Raw genomic sequence first — 24,716 nt, 5'->3', positions numbered from 1 at the left:
ACAGATTCATCAGTTATCACTTATGTTTAATTTAGCACACATTTATCCAAGGGTTTAAAAGAACATACACAATTCTCCAAACGTGCTTGTACTTGGAGTAATCTAAATAAAATGCAGAGCCCTGAGAATACCACTGAGTATCGATTTTTGAAAATCGACTATTTCGCAGTGAAAATTATTTAAAATTTTCTTAAAAAGACATACTTGTTTCAAATTACCCAAATATAATCAAACTACATTTTTCATATTGCATAAGTGAATAAAACACTCAAAATTAAATGCCACCAGACAAATTAAATTGCAAAAAATCTCAGTTGGCTACTTTTCCTAATTTATTCATAAAAATAACCATTTAGCTGTTAATAAATTTTTTCCTTTTTTTTTTTTTTTTTAAAGTAGCCTCCACACCCAGCATGGAACCCAACTCAAGGCTCAAACCCACGACCCTGAAATCAAGACGTGACCTGAAATCAAAAGCCAGATGCTCAACAACCGACTGAGTCACCAAGGGGCCCCTCAGTTGTTAATAATTAATAAATCTGAGAAAATTTACCAAAACAAACTTCTCTCCAGTAAATCGAGCAAGGAACAGACCCCATAGATTTTAACTTTTAAAACCCTAGAACAGCTATTATTCCCATTTCCACATCAATTTTCAACCCAAGTCACTTTGTCTTGCCTCTACTTCCGCCAACTCAACACATAAGTGGCTGGATAATTTTTTGATGGGGGGTCTCTAATCAATTTGAAGTATGAGACGGTTTTCTAAAAAGATAACCTCACACTAGCACATTCACTGAAATCACGGCAACCTGCCAAGAGAATGAAGGGAGTTTAGTTTGAAGATGGCTAAAGATGGTTTAGTTGAAGATCGTGAAAACGGGGAAATTACAGGTTTCTAGATGCTGGTCATTTGTCAGTTTTTTTTTTTTTTTTTAAGATTTTATTTATTTGATGGAGAGAGACACAGTGAGAGAGGGAACACAGCAAGGGGAGTGGGAGAGGCAGAAGCAGGCTTCCCACAGAGGAGGGAGCCCAATGTGAGGCTCGATCCCAGGACCCTGGGATCATGACCTGAGCCAAAGGCAGAGGCCTTAACAACTGAGCCGCCCAGGCACGCCAGTCATTTGTCAAATCTTAAAATAGATTTTCAGAGACATGGGCAAAAATGGATGTAAGTAAGTGTTCTCATCCTCCTTTCAGAGCAAGAATCTCAGAATCTTCTCTGAAGAGGAGAAAAGGAGTGACCTGCCCGAGGGCACACAGCCTCAGAACTCTAGTCTTCCCTTAGAAAACAGGAAAATTACATGACTTCCCTTTATAAGGTGTTCTTGAAAACTAGGAAGTCTCACTATAGTTACATAATCCTTCCTGTAACTTCCAAGAAAGATAATCAAATCAACTATTCAAAATAAGACCACAGTGAAATAAAGTACATCCATGTATCTCCTGTTCCAGAGCCTACAGTCACTGCAGTTTAGTTTTTCTCCTCAGAAACAGACTTAACCATAATAATAAAATATATTTGTTGGCCACCATAATATTGTGAGAAAAAAAGTAGCTGAAGAGGCATTTTGTCCCTGTGCTCAGTACAAAGCTAGAGTAAAGGGTCACATTCAGTGCTGACCGCTGGTGGCTTACTGAAGAAAAATCTGTCATCTTCAACGCCAGTCCTATTTGAAAAAAGTTTACCAACTCTATGTTCACTATTCAAATGTGCACTTTTAGACAAAACAATTAATTCCATCCATTCCTGTTCCCGTAACACGGGAGATTCTATAAACTGCATCCTAAGGTTCTGCTGAGTCCTCGAGTCAAACACAAAGGCTCTACGGACAGTATATAGTGGGACATAAACTGAACAATTCAAACTTGAGGCAAGAATTATGACTTCCCCCCTTAAGTAACAATACTCAACAAATACAAACCTAATTTTCATATTTCGTTTTTTATTAGGTTTTTTTTTTTCTTCTGGTAGACAGTACACTTGGGAATTATACTGCACCAGGCTTAAGAAGTAAGAGTTCTACCACAGGGACATTTTGTATTCAGAATCCAATATAAATATTTCTAGTCAGACATTTCCATGGCTACAGATATTTGGTTGCTTGATTTATATGCATAGAAAGAAACAGTTGTCATAACTGTAAAAAGCAGTACTTAACAAGTACTTTTAAATGATTGGAACAGTTTTCCTTTAATATTACAATACTGCTTATTGGTTTGGAAATTAGGTCACCCTACATGATGTTTTGATTTTTCTCAAAGGCATCATGAGTACTCTATTTATTCTTTCATTCCTGCATTTTTAACCTTCTAGTTGAGTTAGGGACCATTTAATCAGAAATCATTGTAGCACTGTAATAAAAAAAGCTCTGTTAAGAGTAGATTATATACCATAATGATTTTCATACTTCTTTTTATAAAAAAGGTATCTGGAGGCTCCGAACAGGCACATGCATACTCAAGGTAAAAGGAACAAAACATACAGGAGTCTGCTAAAGCACAAAACTTCCTTCTGGTCCTCACTGCCTTCAAATAAATACAAATATTTAAAAAACAAAAACAAAACAAAAAAGAAAAACAAACAAAAAAAACCCACCCTGTGATTTAAAAAAAAAAAAAAAAAAAAGTCTCTTCCATGTCCTGGAAAGTCAGTCTCCAGGAACTCCTCCCGGGCTTTGAGATCAGTCATCAGTCTTCCGGGCCAGCCTACAGAAAGTCCAGTTGTGCTCCACTGTGTTCTCGTTGGCCCGCTCACTCATGTGATGCACTCGGGTGTTGCGGATCGTGAAACCTTGTTTTGTAATGTATTCCATCAGGTGGACCCTGAGAGAAACTTCCTGGTGATAATCACAGGGTCCGAAAGTGAAGGAAACCTGGCAATCTCTGGTGTCCATCATGTGCTTATTCCACTTCGTGAAATGGTTTGAGATACCTTCTAGTAAGGAATGGACCTTGGTGGTGATGGTTAACTGTGTTATGATGACAGCTACTGGATTAGAGTACTTAGAAAGCTTCCGAGTACTAGATAACTCCACAACTTCTTCAAAAGTATCCATAGGATACAGAGGCTTGGGGTCATTGAGACATTGAATCAAGGGCTCAATCTGATAAAAATCTGCTTCTTTCCGAAGCAGATCAAATTCCTTAAAATCCAGGGGTAAGGTCAACTCTGAAGTTCTTAAGAAGTTGAGGACATAACGGAAAAGAGGTCCATCTCGATCAATGAAGTAATTGCCTTGAGGGTCTCGAGCTGTGGGGAAGTCCCCCCCAAACATAGCTCCAAGCATGGAATCCGGGTAACGCGTCAATGTGGTGAGAGACGTTGTATACAAGTGTCCACCTACATTTAACGTGACTGGGTCAGTCATCTGAAATTTTTAAAAAACGATCAGTCATCTGAAATTTCTTAAATCCCAATTTTGACAAATTAAGAAAGTTAACAGTAACAAGCAGCAAGGCAAAAGATTCATTCAGACTATAATGTATTCAGCAATCCTATCATGCAAAATAGCTTTACTGTCAATGATAAACCTACGCAGATGAAGGGATCTAACATTTTCTTTCAATAGGAAAAGGATAAATCTAATTCATTAAAGCCTTACACTAAAAAAGAAGAGCATGACTTCCAAAGCCACTTAATTTCAGGCCTAGTATCTACAGAGAAGTTTTTAGGGCAGAGTACACTATGGGAAGAGAAAAGCCAAGCTATGTTATGCTCACATAAGTTTTTTCCTGATTACCTTCCTTTTTTTAAGTCAATTTAACACAAAATAGAATAAAAATGATCTGATAGTATAAAGATACCTACTTTCAATATTTCTTTCGTTTTTCCCACTCAGAAAAGGGGAACAAATAGTAAAAATTTATTTTAAAAATAAAAATTTGTGCAGACCTAATCTTTATAACTTCTCCATGGAAATAAAAGTGCCAAATACTAAATTAGAATACACAGTTAGTCAACACCATCTTATATACTCAAAGGCTAATAGCAGCTTTCAAATTTTATAATCCAATCATGTGTTCACTCTTATAATAATGCTGCAATTTGGCCTTTAATTTTGAAAAGCAAGCTCCTCTAAATAATACATACTTTACCTTTTAGATATTATATGTAAGGAAAAAAATAAAAATAAAGACAAAAAGACTTCAGGTACTAGACAAGTGGAATATTTCTTACCAAAGGAAAATAGGAAGACATTCACACTCAAAAAACGTCCAAGTGGGTGAAGTGGCAGCTTCTCAACCTTTCACTTCCCTAACACAAGAAAATATCCTCTGTACCATTACCTACTAGACCATTTTAATAGTCATGACTCTATGAAGGAAGAGTTTTAAGAGCAACATACTTTAAAGACCAAAAAAAATAGTATGCTCTTCAAGTAAGTCATTATAGAAACTTACTTATTTCATATTGACTTTGCTTACATAAAAACACCAAATTAGACCCCAAAAAATAAACTAAGAGGGGATGGGATGATGTATCAATTTATAATTTTCATTCTTACAAGATGTATTATACTGAAGAACACAGAAGAAGGGGGGAAAGACACATACAAATTATCTGCCAGCCTTCAAAATGCATCTGCAAAAGCATCTCACCATATAGCCCCAGTCTCCATTATCCATCTGCTCCAGCGCTGCGTCTTGGGGAGCCCAGGTTCCAGGGAAACTTGGGGAGAAGAAAAAGACATATAACAGAGCATGTAACTATGAAAAAAGAAGGATTTTCCCACCCGACAGAGCAGACAGCTACTCATCTTTGCTCAGTCAAAACGAGCTACAGGGCAAAGATCTGGAGAAGAAAGCATTCCTCTGCGACCGTCCACACATAACTAAGAGATTGACAATCTTTAGAGAAAAAAAATTATCCTATGCTTAAGGAAGGAAGAAGAGCCTAGTAAGTACAGCAGTCATTCAAATTCTATCTGCTCTGAAAATTCAATTTTTTCAATTTATACAGGAGAACATTACAATTAACTGTTTAACCCTAACCTCATACAAACCTACAATGATCCTTATCAAAAAGGTGGTTTAAGGAAAGGGAGAAAGAGAAAACTCTTTTTTATCCATTTCAGCCACAGAAGCTAAACATCTCAGTAAAAGCCTCAAAAGCCATAAACCTCCGCAACACCAGCATCAATTTCCAAGAGAAAGAGATCAGAATGGTGTTTCTTTTATAACATAAAAAACACTAATGATACTTTTAATAATGACATATTTCATTTTGTACAATAATCAAAACAAACAGAAAACAATTTAAATGCCAAATCATCAGAGCACAATTTGGGACAACCTGACCCAACCTGGTTGCAAGTCACTCAGCCGGCACTTAGGGAGAACCAGGCTGAAGACATTGATAAACACCCAGATACTAATGATGCCAGTTTGAATTTATTTTTATCTACAATTCAAAAGCACTTAAAACACTTTCCCAGCCACAGAATTGCTTTAGTCAGTCCCCTCTCACACATATCACTCTCCAAATCAACCGGCAAAGCAAACTGCAGAGCAAATTTCAAAAGCTCTGGCAAGAGACAGTAAGAAACATGAACTTACCGGTATTTATCCAGGAAAAGCACTGGCTTTTTTATATGGTCTTTGAACAGATTCACTTTTCCCACTTTTAGAGAAATCTGGCACACTATTCCCAGAACAGGCCCTGGCTACAGAAGATCACAAAGGCTCTTTCTCAAAAAGGTCACTCAGGCATGTAGAGAACATTTGCATAGCACAGCAGGGGCTGAAATCAGAGCCTGAAGCATCTATTTTTCCACCTTGCACATTCTTCAAAGAAAACGAGCTAAAATGTGGACCAGACAACGTGCAGTCAGGTTTAATTCTCCATACTCAGCAGCTGGATATAGATAGATCTCCACATGCTATAGGGTGAGAAATGGAACAAATGTTCTATTCAGGGGGGTTGTGACAACCCTGCATTCCTCTGACTTGCTTGGCAATATCTGAAGTAAACAGAACCAAGGAAACAGGTTTTATCAATTTACATTATGAGCATCTGATTCAGTTACTGATATGACAGACAGATAAATGACTGAGTGATTTAAAAGGCCAGTCATCCAGAAGTTCTGGTAATAGACTTATCTTTGGCATCTTCCCATCACTCAAAGTTTTCATTCCTGGCAGCCTCAAAAATTATTCAGTCAACCAACATTTATTATAGGTGAACTTGGTTGCGGGGGAGGGGGGGTGCGATGTGCAATGTAAAGACACAGAAATGGGAAAGATACAATCCTCATCCTCATGGAGCTTCCTACCTGTGAAGAAACGCAACATGCAACAACTGTACAGAAAAGTGCTACATAATGGATGGACTAGCAGAGGCCTTCAGGAAGAAAAAGCAAGAACATTTCTAAATGGGCCAACTTCAGGAAGAGCTCGCTCAGGAGGACTTTGCAGGTATATCTGGACAACCCAAGAGGAGAAGGGATTCCAAAATGAAGAAATAATTTAAATAAAAAGAGATGGGCCTTTTTCTCCCACAATATTCCTGTAACATAAGCCACGTATGAGGGCGCCTGGGTGGCTCAGTCGTTAAGCCTCTGCCTGCAGCTAGGGTCACAATCCCAGGGTCCTGGGATGGAGTCCCACATCGAGTATTCCATCAAGTCTCGAGTATTCCATCAAGTCTCGAGTATTCCATCAAGTCTCGCACTGGGCTCCCTGCTCAGCGGGAAGCCTGCTTTTCCCTCTCCCACTCCCCCTGCTTGTGGTCCCTCTCTAGCTGTCTCTCTCGCTGTCAAATAAATAAAATCTTAAAACAACAACAACAACAACAACAAAAAAACACTTGGATCTTCTGACTCCCAGTCTAGATCTTTCTATAAATCCCCTCTATGGGTAGAAACTGAAAGAACAGAATCCAAGAAATAAGAAACTGAAAGGATTAACTTTAGGACCCCCCCCCCAGCAGGTGGATTTTATTTACAAATTTAACAGTAACTCAGTCTAAGTGAGCAGTCACAATGGGTTTGTAAAAATTCCCCTGAGGCAAAATAGCAAGCACCTACTCACTAGTGTGACTGAAGGCTGGTGTCCTCTGCACTAAGTGAAGCAAAGAACTCTAATTCAGGAATATACGAATGATTAAATGAGAAATGGGAGACCAAAGACAACAGAAAAAAATCAGACAGCATCAATGTTACAGCTGTTAGGCAAGGTCTGTCCACTATTAATCCTTTTCCCCCTTTTTTACTGCTAAGCCAAAACAATATAACTTCTTAAACAATCATAAAAAGAAAATTAGATGATGCCTTTGAATCTGTTCCACGGCAAAAGCCCAGGTTCTGTTCTGATACAAAGATGTAATGAAACCTCAAGCGTAATAATTCAAGAAAGCAATTACGGGAATCTATATAAGCCCATGTTTCTTAAAATGCACCCAAAAGCCTCCCTACATTTGTGTGTAAGATACAGATACTCAAAATAAAATGAAATTACTATAAGTCACTTCCAATAACAATAACTAAACTGTCCAAAAAAATCAAATTGTTCACTAAGAGCTCTAAGGGGAAAAAAAAAAGTATTGATCAGTTTAAATGTTATCCCTACTCCTTACTTCTAGACATCCTCTGTGGAGATGCTTAATGCTTAGATACAGCAAGAAACAAATAAAAAAAAAAAAGCAGTTAGATTCCTGGTCATCCAACAGCTGGATAATCAGCTTCTAAATTGATGACTATTAGGAACATCTCAGAGATAATACAGATGAATGAAATAAAACATAATCCTAAAGAATTTCCGGGATAGTGTCAATCTCTTCTACAAATCATTTTTCAGAGCTGCTAACAATTAGAAAATGATTCGTTTGCTTTTCATCATCTCTCTCTTCTGGCACAGTCTCCAGTGGAGGGCTTAATGAGAAGTTAAATGACCACAAGACAGGCAGCAGAAGGATGATCTTGAAATGGGCATCAAATGGACCTGTTTTACTTAATGAAGACAAAGAAAAATCAAATATTCCGGAAAATTTGCCAGGAATAGAGATTATGAAGGTAACAATGAAAAAATATTTTCTTTAAAGTGACTCTCCTTATTAAAGATCCTTTTAAACGGCAGTGAATGCAACCAAGCACAATTATAAAGTTCAAAGAAAGGCTTCTGGCCCCTGAAAATCAGTCCTACCTGAAAATATCTGACCTTCAGTGCAAATAAAATTCTTGTGGAAACTACTGGCTGACCATTCCCAAAGAACATAAAGAGTACTGAAAATTCACCCACAGTTAAGCTTCAAAGGTTAATTATGACTAGTGTGTAAATTCTGACAGTGTAATTTTAGTGGATAATTAAGCCAAAGAAACACATACTAAAGAATTTATAAAAGCCTTAAAAGAAACTGCCAACAATTTTCTCAAGTAGCAAATCTGAAAAATGCACAACCCAACAAGTTAATAACCTAAAGAATAACCGAAGAACTCAGGGCCATTCTCATCATCATTGCAAAGCTGCAATCAAGCTTTTGGTTATTAAGTAGCTAATTCTACATAAATATTCTGGGTTTACCATTTCTGCTACAGATTAAAACAGAGTTTTCTTTCAGGCAAAAGTCCTACTCCTATATAACAGCCTATCCATCAGAATTCACACCACCAAACTCAGATAAATTAAAAAAAAAAAACAAAAAACCTCAAACTACTGCCTTCCCAAAGTTTCCAGGTAGCCCCTGTAAAATGTTTTTCTACTGAAATCTTTGTGTCTGGCACTCAGAAAAGAAGACTCGATAAATTCTACCTATACATATCTTCAAAATGACTTTTGGTATGGAATTCCTCAGTTCTTGAAACATGGGAGTTTGAAAATGAAAACTTTTTATAGTAACTAAAGGACACTAAAGGAATCTTTTGAGTTAACATTCACATATAGGCTGATACTAATATTCAGGCACACAAAGAGAACATGTTAGGGTATCCTTAACCATACCAATGCAGAAACAGATGGTTTTTCCTAAAATTAATTATTTTTTTCTCTCTCCAGTCTCCACGTAGTCTAGAGGAAAGGAGGTCTAAATTGAAAAAATGACCTTAATGCTTAAGAGCTGTCACAAATAGTCACAAAATTAGAAGATTCCTCTTACTCTCAGTTTCTACAAAATAAAATAGGATAATACCACCTTCCCCAAAATAATGATACCATTTAGGCATAGCACAAAGGCAACAACTGACCTACAGGGTAACAGATCAGGACTAGGGTTCCAAAGTCACATGCAGGTCAGTGCGGACGAAAGAGAACTGGTTACTGGTGAGGATCTGTATCCACCTTCTGCTCCTTTACTAATTATGAGACCCTGAGGAAATCTCTCTTTAAGCCCAGCTTCTTTGCAGAATATGAGAAAATAAGCAAGATCATGAATAGAAAACACTGGCAAGTATTAAACAAACGTGAAAATACTAATGGCAGTAGCATAAACAAAATTTCTGTGGTAAATTGAGAAACTTCAGAGTGTGAACACAAGTAATTTAGAACCCTGGCATGGAAACAAGACAAATATGGAAGAAAAAGCCTCTTAATTTGCTTCCAGTCTTCCCAGGTCCTCCTTTCTTCAGAACTCTACAAGGCAGAATTACAAGTAAAGGGGAGCAAGATGGCTTGTATAGAGACCACCAGACATCTGAGTTCTTGATCACAGAAGGAACTTCCCTAAAGCATGACTCAGGATTATCTCTAAGGTAAAGCCAAATCCAAATACGTGTGTTCTGTTTTAAACAGACTCTAAATATCAAAATTCGAGACACACTGAGGGATCTACAGAAGGATTCACCCTAGGATTCCTTTATGTAGGAATGCTTTGGGTAAAACAGGATTTATGAACATTTCAATCATACAAATCTTAGGAATGGCATCTGTGGCAGTCCTCACCACTCAGTCTTTAATATCTATAGCATTACATTAAATGAAAATTAGTATGGACCGATAGTTCTCACCCGAAGAGCAAGTTCCCTCCAACTACCATCCCTGCAGATAGGAAGATTTTCCTTTTCCCAGCCACACATTTGTTCATTTGAAAATATCAGTCTTGGGCTCAGGCCTGTGCTAAATGCTGTCCTCTAGCTTTCTTCCTATTCTGAGATCACACTTGGACATTTGTGAGGGGAAGGAAATAAATATGTCAAGAGGAAATGGTAAGAGATACCTGGGCTACCCCAAACATTCTTGGCCAAACCAGGTCACCCCGGGTCTGCCTGCCACTCAAACCTCTTCTATCACAAAGTCCTAAAATTGGATTTATCAACTTGTTCCAGAACAGCTATACTTGAACAGAAACATGATAACTTCAGCAGAATATCCAAAGAGGATCTGTTTCGTTTCTCCGGTCCCACCCTCAGACACAACCTCCACCACTGTCAGCCCAGCAGGTGCTCCAGGGGCTCCCCATTACCATGGTCATTTATCACCTCTGACCATCAACCATTAAAAACGCCAAGATACACAAATCCGTGCAGAAAGAACTCAGCTGCACTCAGAGTATCTTTGAGGGCAGGAAATGCCCTAAAGAGGTGCTCAGAAGCCCTGCCACAGCCTTTAAATTAGGGCAAACGGTGGCTAATAAGCGCCACCCCCAAGACAATCATTTTCGGGCAAAACTCGAGGTGTCCCCGTCCGGGCCGTGCTTCCCTGTTGCCTGTAGCCAAAGTGCCCCCCGCCCCCCAACCCGGCCCGGCGTGGGACACAAGATGCTCTGGGCCCGGGCAGGGGGCGCGCCCCGGTGTTGCGAGCTCGGGTTAGCCGAAGCCGCACGTCCCCGCGGGGCGGGCCCCGGAACCCGCCCCAGCCCGGCCGCTCCGCCGCGGGCAGCCCGCCGCGGGCTCGTGCCAGCCCCGAAGCGCGCCGCGCCGACTCCCCACGGTGCCCTCCGCGCGGCCCGCCACCGCCTGGATTCTCCTTAACCCGCTGCCCCGGCCGCTCCGCGCGGGCTTCTCCTTGTGCCTGGCCCTCCCGAGCCCCAGGCCACCAAGCCCTGGGCCCGCCCCCACTCACTGCGCGGTGGCGGCAGCGGCCCGGCCGGGAGACGCCGGCTGCCGGAGAGCAGAAGCGCGAGGACGAGCGAGCCTGCGCCCAGCGGCGGCGACGGCGGCGGTGGCAGAGCGGACGACTGAGCCCGCGCCCGGAGTTGCGGCTCCTGCCGCCCGGCGCGGGCGGCGCCTTCCCAGCAGAGCAGCGGCGCCACGAGTGCGGGCGCCCCCTAACGGCGGCTCGAGCGGGAGGCCAGAAGGCTAGGAGGCCGAAGGAGCTCAGCTGGGCGCAGCCTGGGCCGAGCGGTCAGGCCGGCTCCGCCGCAGTCCCGAAGGCCCGCCCCGAAGCCGAAGCCTCCGCCCCCGAAACGCGGAGCCCGCGTCCAGAAACCCGCCCCTTCGTCCCGCCCCCGACCGCAGTTTGGAATCAGCCCAGCCTCTGGCAGTTTTCCCTGCGTCCTCGCACTCGGGTGCTCACAGATGTTTCTCTGTTTCACGAACACGCATAGGGCCCCGACCATGTACAGCGGCCACCGAGACGGAAGGGGGTCCTAATGAAAGAAAAAAAGAGACAAGACCCAAGAAAATACCAAAATAATGACAAGTTGTGATTCTAGGTCTTGGGAAGTACAAGGTTGGAGGAAACGGAGTATAAGGGGAGGGGCCTCTGCCTCACACTCAGTGGTGGTCAAGAAGACCTAGACGCCCTGCCTGTGACCCTAGGGGGAAGCCACCCTGTGATAAGGTCACCCATCCGGCCTGGTGGGTATGGTAGGGAAGGGCAGCCAGCCCTGAAGGGTCGCCATGGGCAGCCAGGTGGGGTGAAGGGGAGAGCTGACTTCAGCAGAGAAAATGACCAGTGCAAAGGTCCTGAGGCCTAAAGAAGCTGGCCCTAGTTGAGCTGGTGCGGGTACACCGCTACAGAAGCCAAGGCTGCAGAGGCTAGGGAATTACCTAAAGTCTCAGAGCGAACTGGTCCGCAAGCATAGACTTTCCAAATTCCATTCTCTTCCCGCTAACCAGATCTCTGTCCTGGTTCAGGAGGGACCAGGTAAATGATGTTGGTTTTGTCCTTTCCCTGTCTACACCAGGGTAACCCCTGGCCTTAGAAACTCACCTGTTTTTCATGTCCGCATGTGCCTGATTGGCTCTGGGGTTTAACTTTTTTTCGCATGATCATCACAGCCAAATCTGATAATTTGGTTTTTCTCCAAAAACTCAAATCGATAGATTGAATGAATGGCATATGTTTCATCAACATGATTGAGTGCTGTATTATCATATTCAAAAAGACTAGATGAGGATACAGGGAAATGTGTATGAAAATAAGACATGGACAAAACGGTATATGTGGTATAGTTCTAATATTATGTTTAAAAAACAAAAATACACATAAACAAAAATTTTGAAGAAAATATGCCAAGTCATTGGTCATAGTTCTCTAGGATGGGGATGTTAGTGGTTTATTCTTAATGCATTTCTGAATTTTCTGTATTTTATAGAATGCATAGATATTGAATTTATAATCAGAAAATATGTTTTAATTTTTACAAAAGAAAAACACTACCAAAATTACCCAACACTCAGATCTTCAGGATTTGGTGCCACTGAAAATCCAATTTTAGTATATGTGCTGCAGAAGCGAGCACGCCACTGAAAATCCAGAAGTGCCCCCTGCTAGCTGGTATCCTTTAAAGAGTTACTTCCCTTTTCCTCAACTAAAAACAGAGGAATTAATTTTGTCAGTTGTTTTCTCAGAACTATTCCTATATATCTCTTGAAATGTTTACTATTATAAATTATATTTTCAAATATACATCTTATAATATATTGATGATTACTGAAATGTGGTTGGTTTTTATAAAATGTATCCAGCAAACTTGGACTCTTTTTTAGCTCTAATAAACTTAGAGCCTCTCTTGAATTCTCTGTTAAATAATCATAGAGTCTGGAAGCAATTACATTTGGTATCTCCCTGTTCAGCCTTTATTTCCTGTTCCTTGTTTTAAGGCATTGACTAAAATCTTCAGCACAATGCTGAATAGCAATGATGACACTGGGCATTTCCATCTTGTTCTTGACTGTTTCTAATACGTTACCTTTAAAAAGAGTGTTAGTCATAGATTTTTGATAGATACCTTTTATGAGGGTAAGGAAGCACTATTCTGCTTTATTAGGAATGGGTGCTGAATTTTATCAAGCGTGAGATTTTTTTCCCCCTTATCCAGTGGTGGATTTTATTATATTAAACTGTCCGTGCATTTGTGGAATTAACATACCTTTGATGATGTGTTATTTTTTTGAGATAGTGCTGGATTGCATTTGTCAATATTTTATTTAGGGTTTTTGCATCCATATCTACAATGAGATATGCCTGCTAATTTCCTTCCCTCTTCTCTCCTTGTCTGGTTTTGCTATCAAAGCTACATGAGCTCATAAAATCAATTAAGGATGGGTGTCTGTTCACTACACAGCTTATATAAGAGTGTGATTTTTCTGTAGTTTGGATTTTCTATAGGATTCTCCTGCAAACCATCTTGGTTTGGGAGTTGGGGGTGGAAAGTGTTTATACTGACACCCCAACCCACAATATTCAATCTGGCCTCAGTCTCTCCACCTAAATAGCTCTTGTGGGGCCACCAGGAATCTCCTTATTGCTGAATCCAAAAGAACCTCCTTAGCTCTCCCCAACTCAGCACCTCCCACCCCACAGGTAGGGATGCTGTTGACCACACCCTCCAGGAGTCAGCCTCTTCCCAGGCCCTGTTCTAGTTTCCCTCCTTCCTCTGCAGCTCCTCCTCTCAGACTCATGGCAATGCTCCTCCTCTTGCTTTACCTGCCCCTTTGCCCAGGTTTATGGCCAAGGCCATCCTCTTCTGTCTACCCATCTCTACGGACTGGCTGAGCCACCTCCACGGATTCCATTATTGTCTCTAAGCCAAAAGATTCCCAGATCCATACCGCCAGCCCAAAGTCTCTCTCCTGAGCCCAATCCACAGATATTACTTATTCTGTGGCCCCTACCCTGCACCAGGCACTGTGCTAAGTTTTTTGCCCTCTGGATCAGTTCTCTATTGCCACATAATAAATCAACCCCAAATTTAGGGGCTCAAAACATAAAGCATTTCTTATCTCACAGTTTCTATGGGTCAAGAATTGAGAAGCAGATTAGATGGAGAGCAGATCTTACAGTCTAGATGTCAGCTGGAGCTGTTGGCCGAAGGCTGGGCTGGGGCCAGAAGCCACTTCTGAGATCACTGGGGTAGTTTTTAGCAGGAAGCAGTAGCTCTTCTTCACCTGAGCCTCTCCCAACAACATGGCCGCTGGGGTGTCCCCCAGTGCCAGTGATCTAAGAAAGAAAACACAGAAGCCACTGTGTCTTCTTTTTTTTTTTTTTTTTAAGATTTTATTTATTTATTTGAGAGAGAGCAAGCACAAGAAGGGGGAGGGAGAAAGGGGGAGGGAGAGGCAGACTCTCCGCTGAGCAAGGAGCCTGACCTGGGACTTGATCCCAGGACCCTGAGATCATGACCTGAGCTGGAGGCAGACACTTAACTGACTGAGCCACCCAGGCACCCCAGAAGCCACAGTGTCTTTTATAACGTAGCCTTCAAAGTGGCACACATGTAGTCCCTTGGTCTCACAATGTGGGAGGGCGCCACACAAGCGAATCCCAGGAGGCCAGGATGACTGGAGTATCTTGGAGGTTGCCCACCACACCCTGACAACTCCGAGGACAGACTACCCATGTCATCCCAGGGTACAGATGAGAAAACTAAGGCAAGGTGAGGGAAAGTCATTGACCAAGGCCACACAGCCAAGTGTGAGAAGAAAGCTTTGAACACCAACTCTGCTGGGCGTACCCTGGTTCTCTCCTCCTGTACACCCTCCTCTGATGGCCCACCAGCAGCTTCTTCACCTTCTTCATGTGCAAACCTGAACCCAGTTAGTTTGCCACCCCCAAACCTCTCAAGTCCCCAGCTCAGCTCAGCAAGTGGTGCCACCGTCCTCCCATCTGTCCAAACCAGAAGCTTTGAGTCACGTCTGCTCCTCCCGCCCCCTCACTTCCCAGTGCCGGGTAACCCAGCCCTGCCAAGTCTTCCTCCTCAGCGCAGACTGGATCCATCTCTCCTCCTCTCTTCAGCTCCAAGCCACTGACTTGTCTGCCCTGGACATCTGCAGGAGCCCCCTCCCTCATCACCCTCATTCTCTCTGCTCCCACACTACCCATCCGTCCTCTTCTCTCCTTCGTGAGTCACCTTTAAGAACACAAAGTTGGTTGTGTCTCCCTGCCTGCTTTAAACTCCTTCAGTGGTTCTCATTGCTTTCAGGATCCAGCCCAGATTCCCTCCAATGTGATCTGGCCCCTGCTTACCTCTCCGGGCTCTTCCTCTGCCCCTCTTCTCCTCAGCGCCCTGGCCCCTTAGGCCACATTTCAGCATCCAGGACCTACTGTGAATTTTTTTACTTTAGGCCCTCTGTTATGCTATTCCCTTAGTCTAGAACATTCTTCCCGCAGCTCTCAGCACGCCTGTCTCCTCATCCTTCAACGTATTGTCATCTCCTGACCTCCCAGCCAAGCTGATGTCCCCCAGCTGTAACTTCCACAGTGCCTGTCCTCTCTCCCCACCTCACTGCCTCTCATCTGAACTGTGAGCTCCCTGAGAGCAGAAACTGTGTCCATCTGGCTCAGAAGAGCACCCTGTGAGCAAAGTGTGCCTGGCACTTAGTACCCACTCAGCAACTATGGGCCAGTGTGGTGCATTCTCTCCAATCCCTCCCTCCCCGCCCCTTGCACTCCATATTCCAGCCCCTAGATAATGTTCAGTTTCTCCAGTGAAGCACGGGATCCCTCACCTCCAAGTCTTGGCACATGCTGTTCCCTCTGCAGGAATGCTCTTCCCTCCTGTCCCTCTATTTACTCAGCTAACTCCTATCTATATCTTCATCAGGAAACTAGGGATGAAAATACACTATGCCCAGTTGAATCTGAATCTCAGATAAATAACAAATAATTGTTTTAGGAAAATTATGTCATTAATATTGCATTAAATACAAGGGTCCTTCCTGTATTTCATCTGACAACCTCCAGCAGGAACCAGCATGAGTTCCCTCCTCCTTTGGGAAAGTTCCCTGATCTCCACTGCTACCACCTTAGGTCCACGCACTCCCCAAAACCTGGGCCCCCAAACCACACCCCTGCCTGCCCCCACTGAGTATAAAGCTCACTCTGTTTTGAAACTGACCTAGAATGTGACCTCCTTTGACAGAGAAGACCTGTCTCAGTCTTCAAAGTGAATTTTCACCTGGGACTGACCCTGGCCACGGAAATGGTCAGTAAGGTTTACTGAGCAAGGGAATGAAAGAGCACAGAAGAGATGAAAGTAAACAAGATGGAAAAAGGAACCAGCAAATGAAACTCGGCCCAAAACACAGGATGAATCTCTGGGGTGCTGACTGCAGTCAGGAGCTCCTCCTCCCACTCCACCTCTACCCCCTGCCTTGTCTCTGTCAAGGGGGTGTCTACCCACCCTCACCCCCAGCTTCAGGAAGCCTTAGGATTGGTGGAGCAGAAATGCAAAAAGAAACAGTCTTTCCCTTCAGGGGTTTTTCCAAAACAGTCTCTTGAGCATTCAAATGGGAGGACCTATAGGGTACAGAAAAGGGGTGGGGGTAGGGGACTGTATGCCTCCGCCTTAAATTAGAAAGACACTGTGAGGAACCCCTCGGTGGGGAGATGCCCTGCAAAGTTGTGGGGTGCTGCTCCACTGCTCAGAGAACTACTGAACCTCCATTCAGCCCACACGTGGCATTCCAATGACCTTCCACACTGCTCCTAGGGATCCCAGAAGGTAAGGGACCCTAGAGCAACCAATTGCATTGCTGAGCTCTTTCCAACTACCCCTCCTGGAGAATTCTGAATAGCCAAGGAACTGGCCAGTAGAGAAGTCCATCCACCCACCTGTCTTGTTGGTGGGCTCCTTCTCTTCTGTGTGTGTCTCTCCCTTTCTTGCCCTCAGTCCGTTTTGGTCCTTGTACCACTGGTTTCACCTGCTGAGGTTCTCCTGGGGCAGCTGAAAGGCATTCCTTAGCCCTTTGCTCAGTGGCTGCCCCAGTTGAGAAATACATTTCTAAACCACCTCCCGACTCCACCCCTGGGGACCAGTCCCAGTCCCTCTGCACACATACCCCCCAGCCTCCAGGCCAGGCCTTTGACACAAGTGAGCCTTGCAGCCAGTACTTTTCAATGCTTCCCCCACTCCCAGCCATGGAGACGCTTTGGTAAGTTTGATGAGAGCATTTTTCCTTTTTATAAGGTTCCTAATTACCTATTATTTCTGATCTTCTCTTTAATCAGCTTCCAGAACTCTGCTGGGAGCTACAGACCCAGGGGGAGGAATCTTGTTCTCACCAGTGTTGAGAGAGAGGCCCTGTGGTTGTCCTTGGATGTCACCATCCTCTTCACCATTATGACACTGTAATTAGAGAGAATGGATCTGCCATTAGACCAGGAATCTGAAGCTCTGGCTTCTGTCTTTTTAGTCCCATGGGTGTCTCGGTGTGCCCCATCTGAGAATGTCAGGGGCCTTGAGAGTCCAAAGGGAATAAAGCTGCCTGACCATTGCTTGGGCAGCTGGCAAGAGAACCCCCGATTCTGAGTTCTCATACTCCCCGACAGCTTAGTGCTCTAAATGCCTGTCAATAACACATTTCAGGCCTTGGTTGTCTTCCCACCTCATTCCTAATCCAAACCACTTCCTCTGCATATGTTTGTTTATCCACTTGCAAAGCACAGCTCCTGCCTCTTCTGCTGGATCTCTCCAGGTCCTACCGCCTCTCCTTCCCACCCTAGCTAAGGTCCCTCTTTCCCTACATCTTCCTCTGATGCCCACCCCCCAACCCTCAACCTAGTGAGGGGGCATCCATGCACCCCCACCCACCCACCCGATGCATTGCTTTTGTCAAGGAGTTTTTGGGGTCTCTCTCTGAAATAGGGCTGTATTACCTTTAGAGAGCTCCTATGTTTTACACAAAGTGCAAAAAACAATAGTGGTAAAGCTGCCACAGAGTGGGATCTGTTAACATTCCAGGAGCTTCTGAAATAAAAGGTCTGATTAAATAGCAGGAATGCTATTTTAAACCTATTAAAATGTCCCTCGGGTTTCATGAGGAAGGTAGGGGTTCAAACACCTCAATGGCTAACAGTGGATCCATTGTTATCCCAGCAAAAATGTGAGCATCATGGAGAGAAGTAACTATAGTAACCGCGTGAAGAGCCATGATTCGGGCTTCGGAATTCTGTTACACATGTCACTTATCTCCTGTCACTGACGTCAGGTCCCGAGACCTAGCAAAGCACACTGGGTGGGACCCCAGCTTGCTTTCTGGCTGTCACTCAGCAGAGCTGGGGGGCTTGGACCCACTCAGGAGTCCCCCAGCCTCAGTTTCCTCAACTGTAAAGTGGTGTAAGACAACATCTTGGCAGGGTTGTGGGGACAATGAAATTAAAGGATGAAAAGCTCGGGTAACGCAGTGCCTAGCGTGAAGTCAGCACACAATAAATTGGTAGCTCCTATTATAATAACTAATTGCTATACTGCTGATTCGGAAAGATAAATATAGAACTGAAACTCTGGCGGGCAGCAGGACTGGGCTGTGAGAGGGACATTTTGAGACTGAGGATTTGACTGCTCCACCAAGGCCTCTTCAAACATCCATTTATTTCGGTTGCAAGTTGAATGTTGTCCACATTGATAATTGCTATGAATAATTAAGAAACAATAGCTTCCGCTGACATTCTTATAGCACTTGTGTGATTAGCTAAATGTCTTTTTATAACCCTTCCCGTCCTAAGACACATAAAACCCAAACCCCTCACATCATAAAACTAAGTTGGCAGAATGAGGTCATTACACAAAATAATAAACAGAAAAGTACTCTTTATTGGGAAGTTATGGTGTCCCTCCCCAAAATCTTGCTTGACTTTTTTTTCTTTTCTATCTTTTTTTAAGAAAATTTTGTTACTGAGGTATAATGTTCATATAGGAATGTACACAAAGCATAATTGAATGGCTTGATGAATTTTCACAAAGTGAACACACACTTGTGAGCAATATCAGATCAAGAAACAAAATTTCACCAGGACTCCAGAAGCCTCCCTCAGGCCCCCTCCTGCTTGGTCATTTCTTTTCTTTTTCTCCTCCTCCTCTTCCTTCTTTGAGATATAATTTACAAACCATAGGATGTATCTGTTTGAAATACACAGGTTGATGAATTTGACTAAATTCACACTGATGTACAACCATTACCACCATCCAGTCTTAGAATTCTTCCAGCATTCCCAAAACTTCCCTGATTCCTGTCCAAGGTCGGTCGCGACTTTGGTCCTGAGCCACAGGCAAACCACTGATCTGCTTCCTGTCTCTAGTTTTGTCTTTGTTAAATGTTCATTTAAGTAGAAGAACACAATAGTAAACATACCAGAGTAATTTTTTGCATTATGACTGGTTTTTCTAGTCCTAAAATATATTGATGTAAATACGCCAAGATTAGTGTTTCCCAAGTGTGCCCCATGAAGTAACGTTAGGTGACACATAGACAACTGTCTGATATCTTACTTGTGTATTTTTTTCTAAGATGTATGAAAATAACTAGTACATCAAGCCACTGGTGTCACGGACATTCTTCCTTAGATCTAGAATAGCTTTAAAAACTAATCAGAGGTGCCTGGATGGCTCAGTTGGTTCAGCATCCACCTTCAGCTTGGGTCATAATCTCAGGGTCCTGGGATCAAGTTTCGCATTAGGCTTCTTGCTCAGCAGGGAGGCTGCTTCTCCCTCTGCCTCTTCAGCCTGTCATTCCCCGTTTGTGCGCGTGCTCTCTCTCTCTCTGACAAATAAATAAAATCATTAAAAAAAATAAAAATAAAAATAAAAAATAATCAATTTAAGGAACCATATTAGTAATAACACAGACAGTAAATAGATAACATAGAAATTGTAAAGGTATATGCAAATGATTGAAGCCAGTAAAATAGAGACCTACATTAAGAAAGAAAAAATTGTTTCTATGAGCCCTGAAATCCTCTGCATGTTAACCAGTATATAGCTATTTAAAAATACTATTCAGAATTTTAAGACCATTCAAGTATTTTATCGACCATTCCAACATTTTTTTAAAGTAATCTCTATGTCTAACATGGGGCTTGAACTCACCACCCAGAGACCAAAAGTCACATACTCTCCCCACTGAGCCAGCCAGGAACAGCTATTCTGACACTTTTCATTGCATGCCTTCCATGTGCTAGATGCTAGATAAATGTTCATTTAGAGATTCTAGTCAAGCTGCTTTTTGTATTTACATCATAAATATTTTTAAAGGAATCTGATGATTTAAACCTAGTAACATACAGGAGGGTATGGCTATGTGCTTGCCCACAGGAGTTGCCCCAAAGGTTCTGGGCTGACAACCAGAATTCAGAAAAGGGAGAGAAGGCGTGTTTGGATGATGAGGGATTTGGCCACGTGAGGGAAGAATTTAGATAGGCAGAGAAGGTGGGAGGATGGTTCTAGCAAAAGCTGAAGCAGAGCAGAGGCTGAGAAACAGCTGGAAAACCTACATCCTTACTACCACCAGCCACTGAACCAACCCTCACACCTTTGGATACATTTTCTTACTATTTGTGCCAATTTGGGTCAGCATTTTCCTTGCAACTGAAAATATCCTATTGATACATTGTCATTAAGTTGCATTGTAAACATGAATTCTTAAATCCAACTAAAGGGTTGGGGCACCCTACTGGCTCAGTCAGTAGAGCATGCTAACTCTGGATCTCCAGGTCATGAGTTCAAGCCCCCTGTTGGGTACAGAGCTTACTTTGAAAATAACAATAAGTAAATCAAATAAAGGGATGACATCCTTAAAGAGTTTTCAGAAGGATCTTAAGTTTAAGTTTAAATGGATTAGAATGTTCTGCTGTGGCTGATTTAATTAACAAAGATAGGAACTAGAAGTTTTTTGTTTGTTTGTTTTATAGCTGATTCTTTTTTTAAATTTATTTTTTATTTTTATTTTTATTTTTTATAAACATATAAAATATTTTTATCACCAGCGGTGTTTGTTTGTTTTTTTAAAGATTTTATTTATTTGACGGTCAGAGATGACAAGTAGGCAGAGAGAGAGGAGGAAGCAGGCTCCCTGCTGAGCAGAGAGGGGATGATGATGTGGGGATAGATCCCAGGACCCTGGGACCATGATCTGAACTGAAGGCAGGGACTTTAACCCACTGAGCCACCCAGGCGCCCCAGGAACTAGAAGTTGAGTGCCTATAAGTATTATGTACACTTTCAATATCCCAGAGGTAGTTTTATTACTACTCTTTTTTAATGGGCATTTTGTGGAGACTCAGAGAAGTATGCAAACCAGCTCAGGTCACACAAATAGCAAGTGTCTGAGCCAGGATTTAAAAGCCAGGTCTGATTTAAAAGCCAGGTCTGACTTGCCAAAACCCTACAGGGCATCCCATGCTCAGTGAGTCTGGATGGGAACTAGGAAGTCAAAACAAAGGAAAAGTTGAAAGTCTCAGTAAGCAAACAAACAGAAATTTAAGCAGAACTAGATGGGGTTTCTTTCTCTCTCTCTCTCTCTCCTTTTTCTCTTTCTTTCTTTCTCTTTTTTTATTTTTATTTTTTAAATATTTTATTTATTTATTTGACAGAGATCACAAGTAGACAGAGAGGCAGGCAGAGAGAGAAGAGGAAGCAGGCTCCCCACAGAGCAGAGAGCCCGATGCAAGGCTCGATCCCAGGACCCTGGGACCACTACCCAAGCCGAAGGCAGAGGCTTTAACCCACTGAGCCACCCAGGTGCCCTTTTTTTTCTTTTTTTTAAAATAAACTCTACCTCCAGCATGGGGCTCGAACTCACAACCCCAAGATCAGGAGTAACATGTTCTACCAACTGAACCAGCCAGGTGCCTCTGAAAGGTTTTTTATATCTTTTAGATAAGACAGGGCTGCCAGCAACCTCTCACTTTTTCTGCCACATCTGAACCAGACACAAAAGTATTTGAAAATGCAAAATTGTTTATGAGATGTATAATTCAAACAAGTGTTATTGAGCTGGAGTAACTGCTAGGTGCTGTTTTATAGTCCTACTGAGAGAAGACCTGGAATATAGTACAAACTCTATGAAAAGAGTTTTCAAATGCCACACTGGACTTACAGGTCTGACATTTTTTCGAAGGCATCTAAGATGCACTACTTATAAATAAGGATTTGGACTCCAGTATCAGAAGACCCAGATTCAAATCCAGGTTTTTTTTTGTTGTTGTTGTTGTTGTTGTTTTTAAAGATTTTATTTATTTAGTTGACAGAGAGAGAGATCACGAGTAGGCAGGGAGGGAGGCAGAGAGAGAGGAGGAAGCAGGCTCTCCGCACAGCAGAGAGCCCGATGTGGGGCTCGATCCCTGGACCCTGGGATCATGACCTGAGCCGAAGGCAGAGGCTTTAACCCTCTGAGCCACCCAGGCGCCCCTGTTGTTGTTGTTTTTTAAAGATTTTATTTATTTATTTGACACAGAGAGAGAGACAGTGAAGAAGGGAACACAAGCAGGGTGAGTGGGAGAGGGAGAAGTAGGCTTTCTGCTGAACAGGAGTCTGACATGGAGCTCCATCCTAGGGACCCTGGGATCATGACCTGAGCGGAAGGCAGACACCTAACGACTGAACCACCCAGGCACCCCTCAAATACCAGTTTTCCTACTACTTGCCATGTAACCTTGAGCAAACTTCTTTTGTTTCTCGCTGAGCTTCAGTTTTCTCATCTTTAAAATGGAAATAATAATAGTACTTAGTTCAGGGGCACCTGGTGGCTCAGTGGGTTGAGTGTCTGCCTTTGGCTTAGGTCATGATCTCAAGGTCCTGGGATGGAGCACCCCTCCCACCCCCATGGAGCTCTCTGCTCAGCTTCTCTCTCTCTCTCTGCCCCTCTCCCTTCCTACTCATGTGCACTCTCCTCTTCCTAATAAATAAATTTTTAAAATAGTACATAGTTCAAAAGGCCAGTATGCTGAATAAATCAGATAATGCTGGGTTCAGAATTTACTCCACAGAGGTTAGAGAATATTACTTTTTGTCATTTTACTACTCCTCTTGAAAAAATAAATGCCTGTAATCTCTCCTGTATAAACACGGAGCTGGAGCAAAGGGAGAGCTAGCTACCCGCCTGGATTATGCAGGAGGGTGTTAATCCACACTGTTGGTTCTTCCTGTATCTTCCTTTCTCCCTTCCTCCTATTCAAGAAGGGAGCTGATTCCAGGAATACGGACTCAAGTCTGGAAACCTGCGGAAGGCGGGGCAGCCAGCCACAGCCTCAGAAGGATTCCTGGGGCCCAATAATGTCAAGAAGGGAGCAGAGGACCCTGGAGCCACAGGGGCCAGGTGGACGGGGCAACAGATCCCTTGACCTACCATGGGACTGAAGACCCAGAGCCAGAGTCATCCCAGTCCCTCACCTTAGCCTCCCTCAAACCCTCGGCACAGTGTGACACTTAGTATGTGTTGCAGAGGAACGGGGAGGAAATGCCCAGGGAAGACTGCAATCAGAGGTTTTATACCAGCTAAGAAAGGGGGAGGCCTGCACTGAGGGGAGTTCTAGGAAAGAAAGCCTTATTGCTTGTCCACCTGAGCTGTAGACTGAGAGTCACATGAGCTACAGCAAGAAGAATTCGGAGTTGCTTGTTCCTAGGACTTTGGGGTAGACACAAGGTCCACAGACTCCAGCAAAGAATAGAAAAGAATGCAAACCTGTAATCGCCACTACCAACCCATCATCTGTTGGCCGGCCTGATGGCAGCTGTCCAGAGGCCTGTGGTCTGGGTTTGAGCACAAACAAGGAAGCAAATGAGGGAGGGAAGGAACAAATAAACACACCTGGCAGAAAACTACCATTATTCACGGCCTTTCCCACCCAGTTCTTATCAAATCCCGAGATTTGGGTTTGCAGCTTGGGTTTAGCAATTAAAGCTGTTATGTTGCAACACCTTTCTGGTTTAAAGTGGTGCAGGCATAAGGCCTGTGAATTTGTGGATTTGATACCACAGTCTTCTGTGCAAACAGGTGACTCACTCTGCCCCTCCAAGGCAGGAGGGGGTGGGGGGGGGGCGGAGAAGCCAGCTCTGGTTTCACTATTAGCCCCCCAAGCCCCTCTGTGAATGTCAGTTCTTCCCCAGAAGCAAACTGAACCACCAAATCTCTTTAAATCAGTGCTGACAGCCCAACCTGAGTTTATGAAGCTGCAGGCCACAGAAGAGGCCCTCAGCTCCAGAGTTGCACTGTGTGGGGTGAGCGCCTCTGACTCAAATGAACCAGAGCCTAGCTTCCCCTGTTTTCATCACCTTAACATTTACATTCGGAGAGCCTGGGGAAATGGATCTTTGAGACAGAACATTAACCTTTGCTATAGCAAAGTCTTGGTTGTCTTTAAGCCTCTAACAAAAAATGGTACTCCTCATATCCATTCTAGCCTCGAGTCTACTGGAAAGGTCAGAACATGGGAGGAGCTCTGAGAGCAGGGAAATCTCAGGAAAGCTTAGAGCTTACAGGGACTGTAGTGACCATCTAAAGTCCACTCCGGCACCTTATGCATGAGCAATCTCAAGCTGGGGAGAGGGGCGCAGTTTACAGAACGTTTTGCAAAGTCACATTACTGGATGGTCAATGAACCATGACTGGAAATCATGTTAC

At 43.3% G+C, this 24,716-nt stretch overlaps 2 protein-coding genes and 1 long non-coding RNA gene across 7 annotated transcripts in view; 2 read left to right on the top strand and 1 right to left on the bottom strand.

Annotated features, from left to right (window-relative positions):
- ACOX2 (acyl-CoA oxidase 2) overlaps positions 1 to 562 on the top strand; it is a 29,511-nt gene extending 28,949 nt beyond the window's left edge. For 2 of the 3 annotated variants that reach the window (XM_032868440.1, XM_032868442.1), the window contains exon 15: positions 397 to 562. The gene's annotated coding sequence lies outside the window, so the exon portion shown is untranslated. The remainder of the gene's footprint in view (positions 1 to 396) is intronic. The other variant, XM_032868441.1, reaches the window with a different exon arrangement.
- A 2,047-nt stretch (positions 563 to 2,609) lies between these two features.
- KCTD6 (potassium channel tetramerization domain containing 6) lies at positions 2,610 to 17,401 on the bottom strand. Of its 3 annotated transcripts, none has more exons than XM_032868446.1 (3): positions 17,383 to 17,401; positions 4,606 to 4,675; positions 2,610 to 3,374 (listed from the first exon to the last, which is right to left on the bottom strand). In XM_032868446.1, exons 2-3 carry the CDS (start codon positions 4,630 to 4,632, stop codon positions 2,688 to 2,690), a joined length of 714 nt encoding a protein of 237 aa, XP_032724337.1. In that variant the 5' UTR covers positions 4,633 to 4,675; positions 17,383 to 17,401; the 3' UTR covers positions 2,610 to 2,687. The 3 variants fall into 3 exon arrangements, with proteins under 3 accessions (XP_032724337.1, XP_032724336.1, XP_032724335.1); XM_032868445.1 differs by lacking the exon at positions 17,383 to 17,401 and adding an exon at positions 10,996 to 11,261; XM_032868444.1 differs by lacking the exon at positions 17,383 to 17,401 and adding an exon at positions 7,036 to 8,563.
- LOC116874012 lies at positions 9,301 to 19,705 on the top strand. Its single transcript, XR_004383920.1, has 3 exons — positions 9,301 to 9,385; positions 11,516 to 11,518; positions 19,694 to 19,705. It is a non-coding gene; the product is annotated as an uncharacterized LOC116874012 (long non-coding RNA).
- Positions 19,706 to 24,716: the final 5,011 nt, after the last annotated feature.

This window comes from Lontra canadensis, unplaced genomic scaffold (genome assembly GCF_010015895.1).
Source record: "Lontra canadensis isolate GAN:19392208 unplaced genomic scaffold, GSC_riverotter_1.0 scaffold35, whole genome shotgun sequence".
NCBI classification, from domain to species: Eukaryota; Metazoa; Chordata; class Mammalia; order Carnivora; family Mustelidae; genus Lontra; species Lontra canadensis.
Note: the sequence above shows the minus strand (reverse complement) of the source record. Positions and strands in the feature narration are given on the sequence as shown.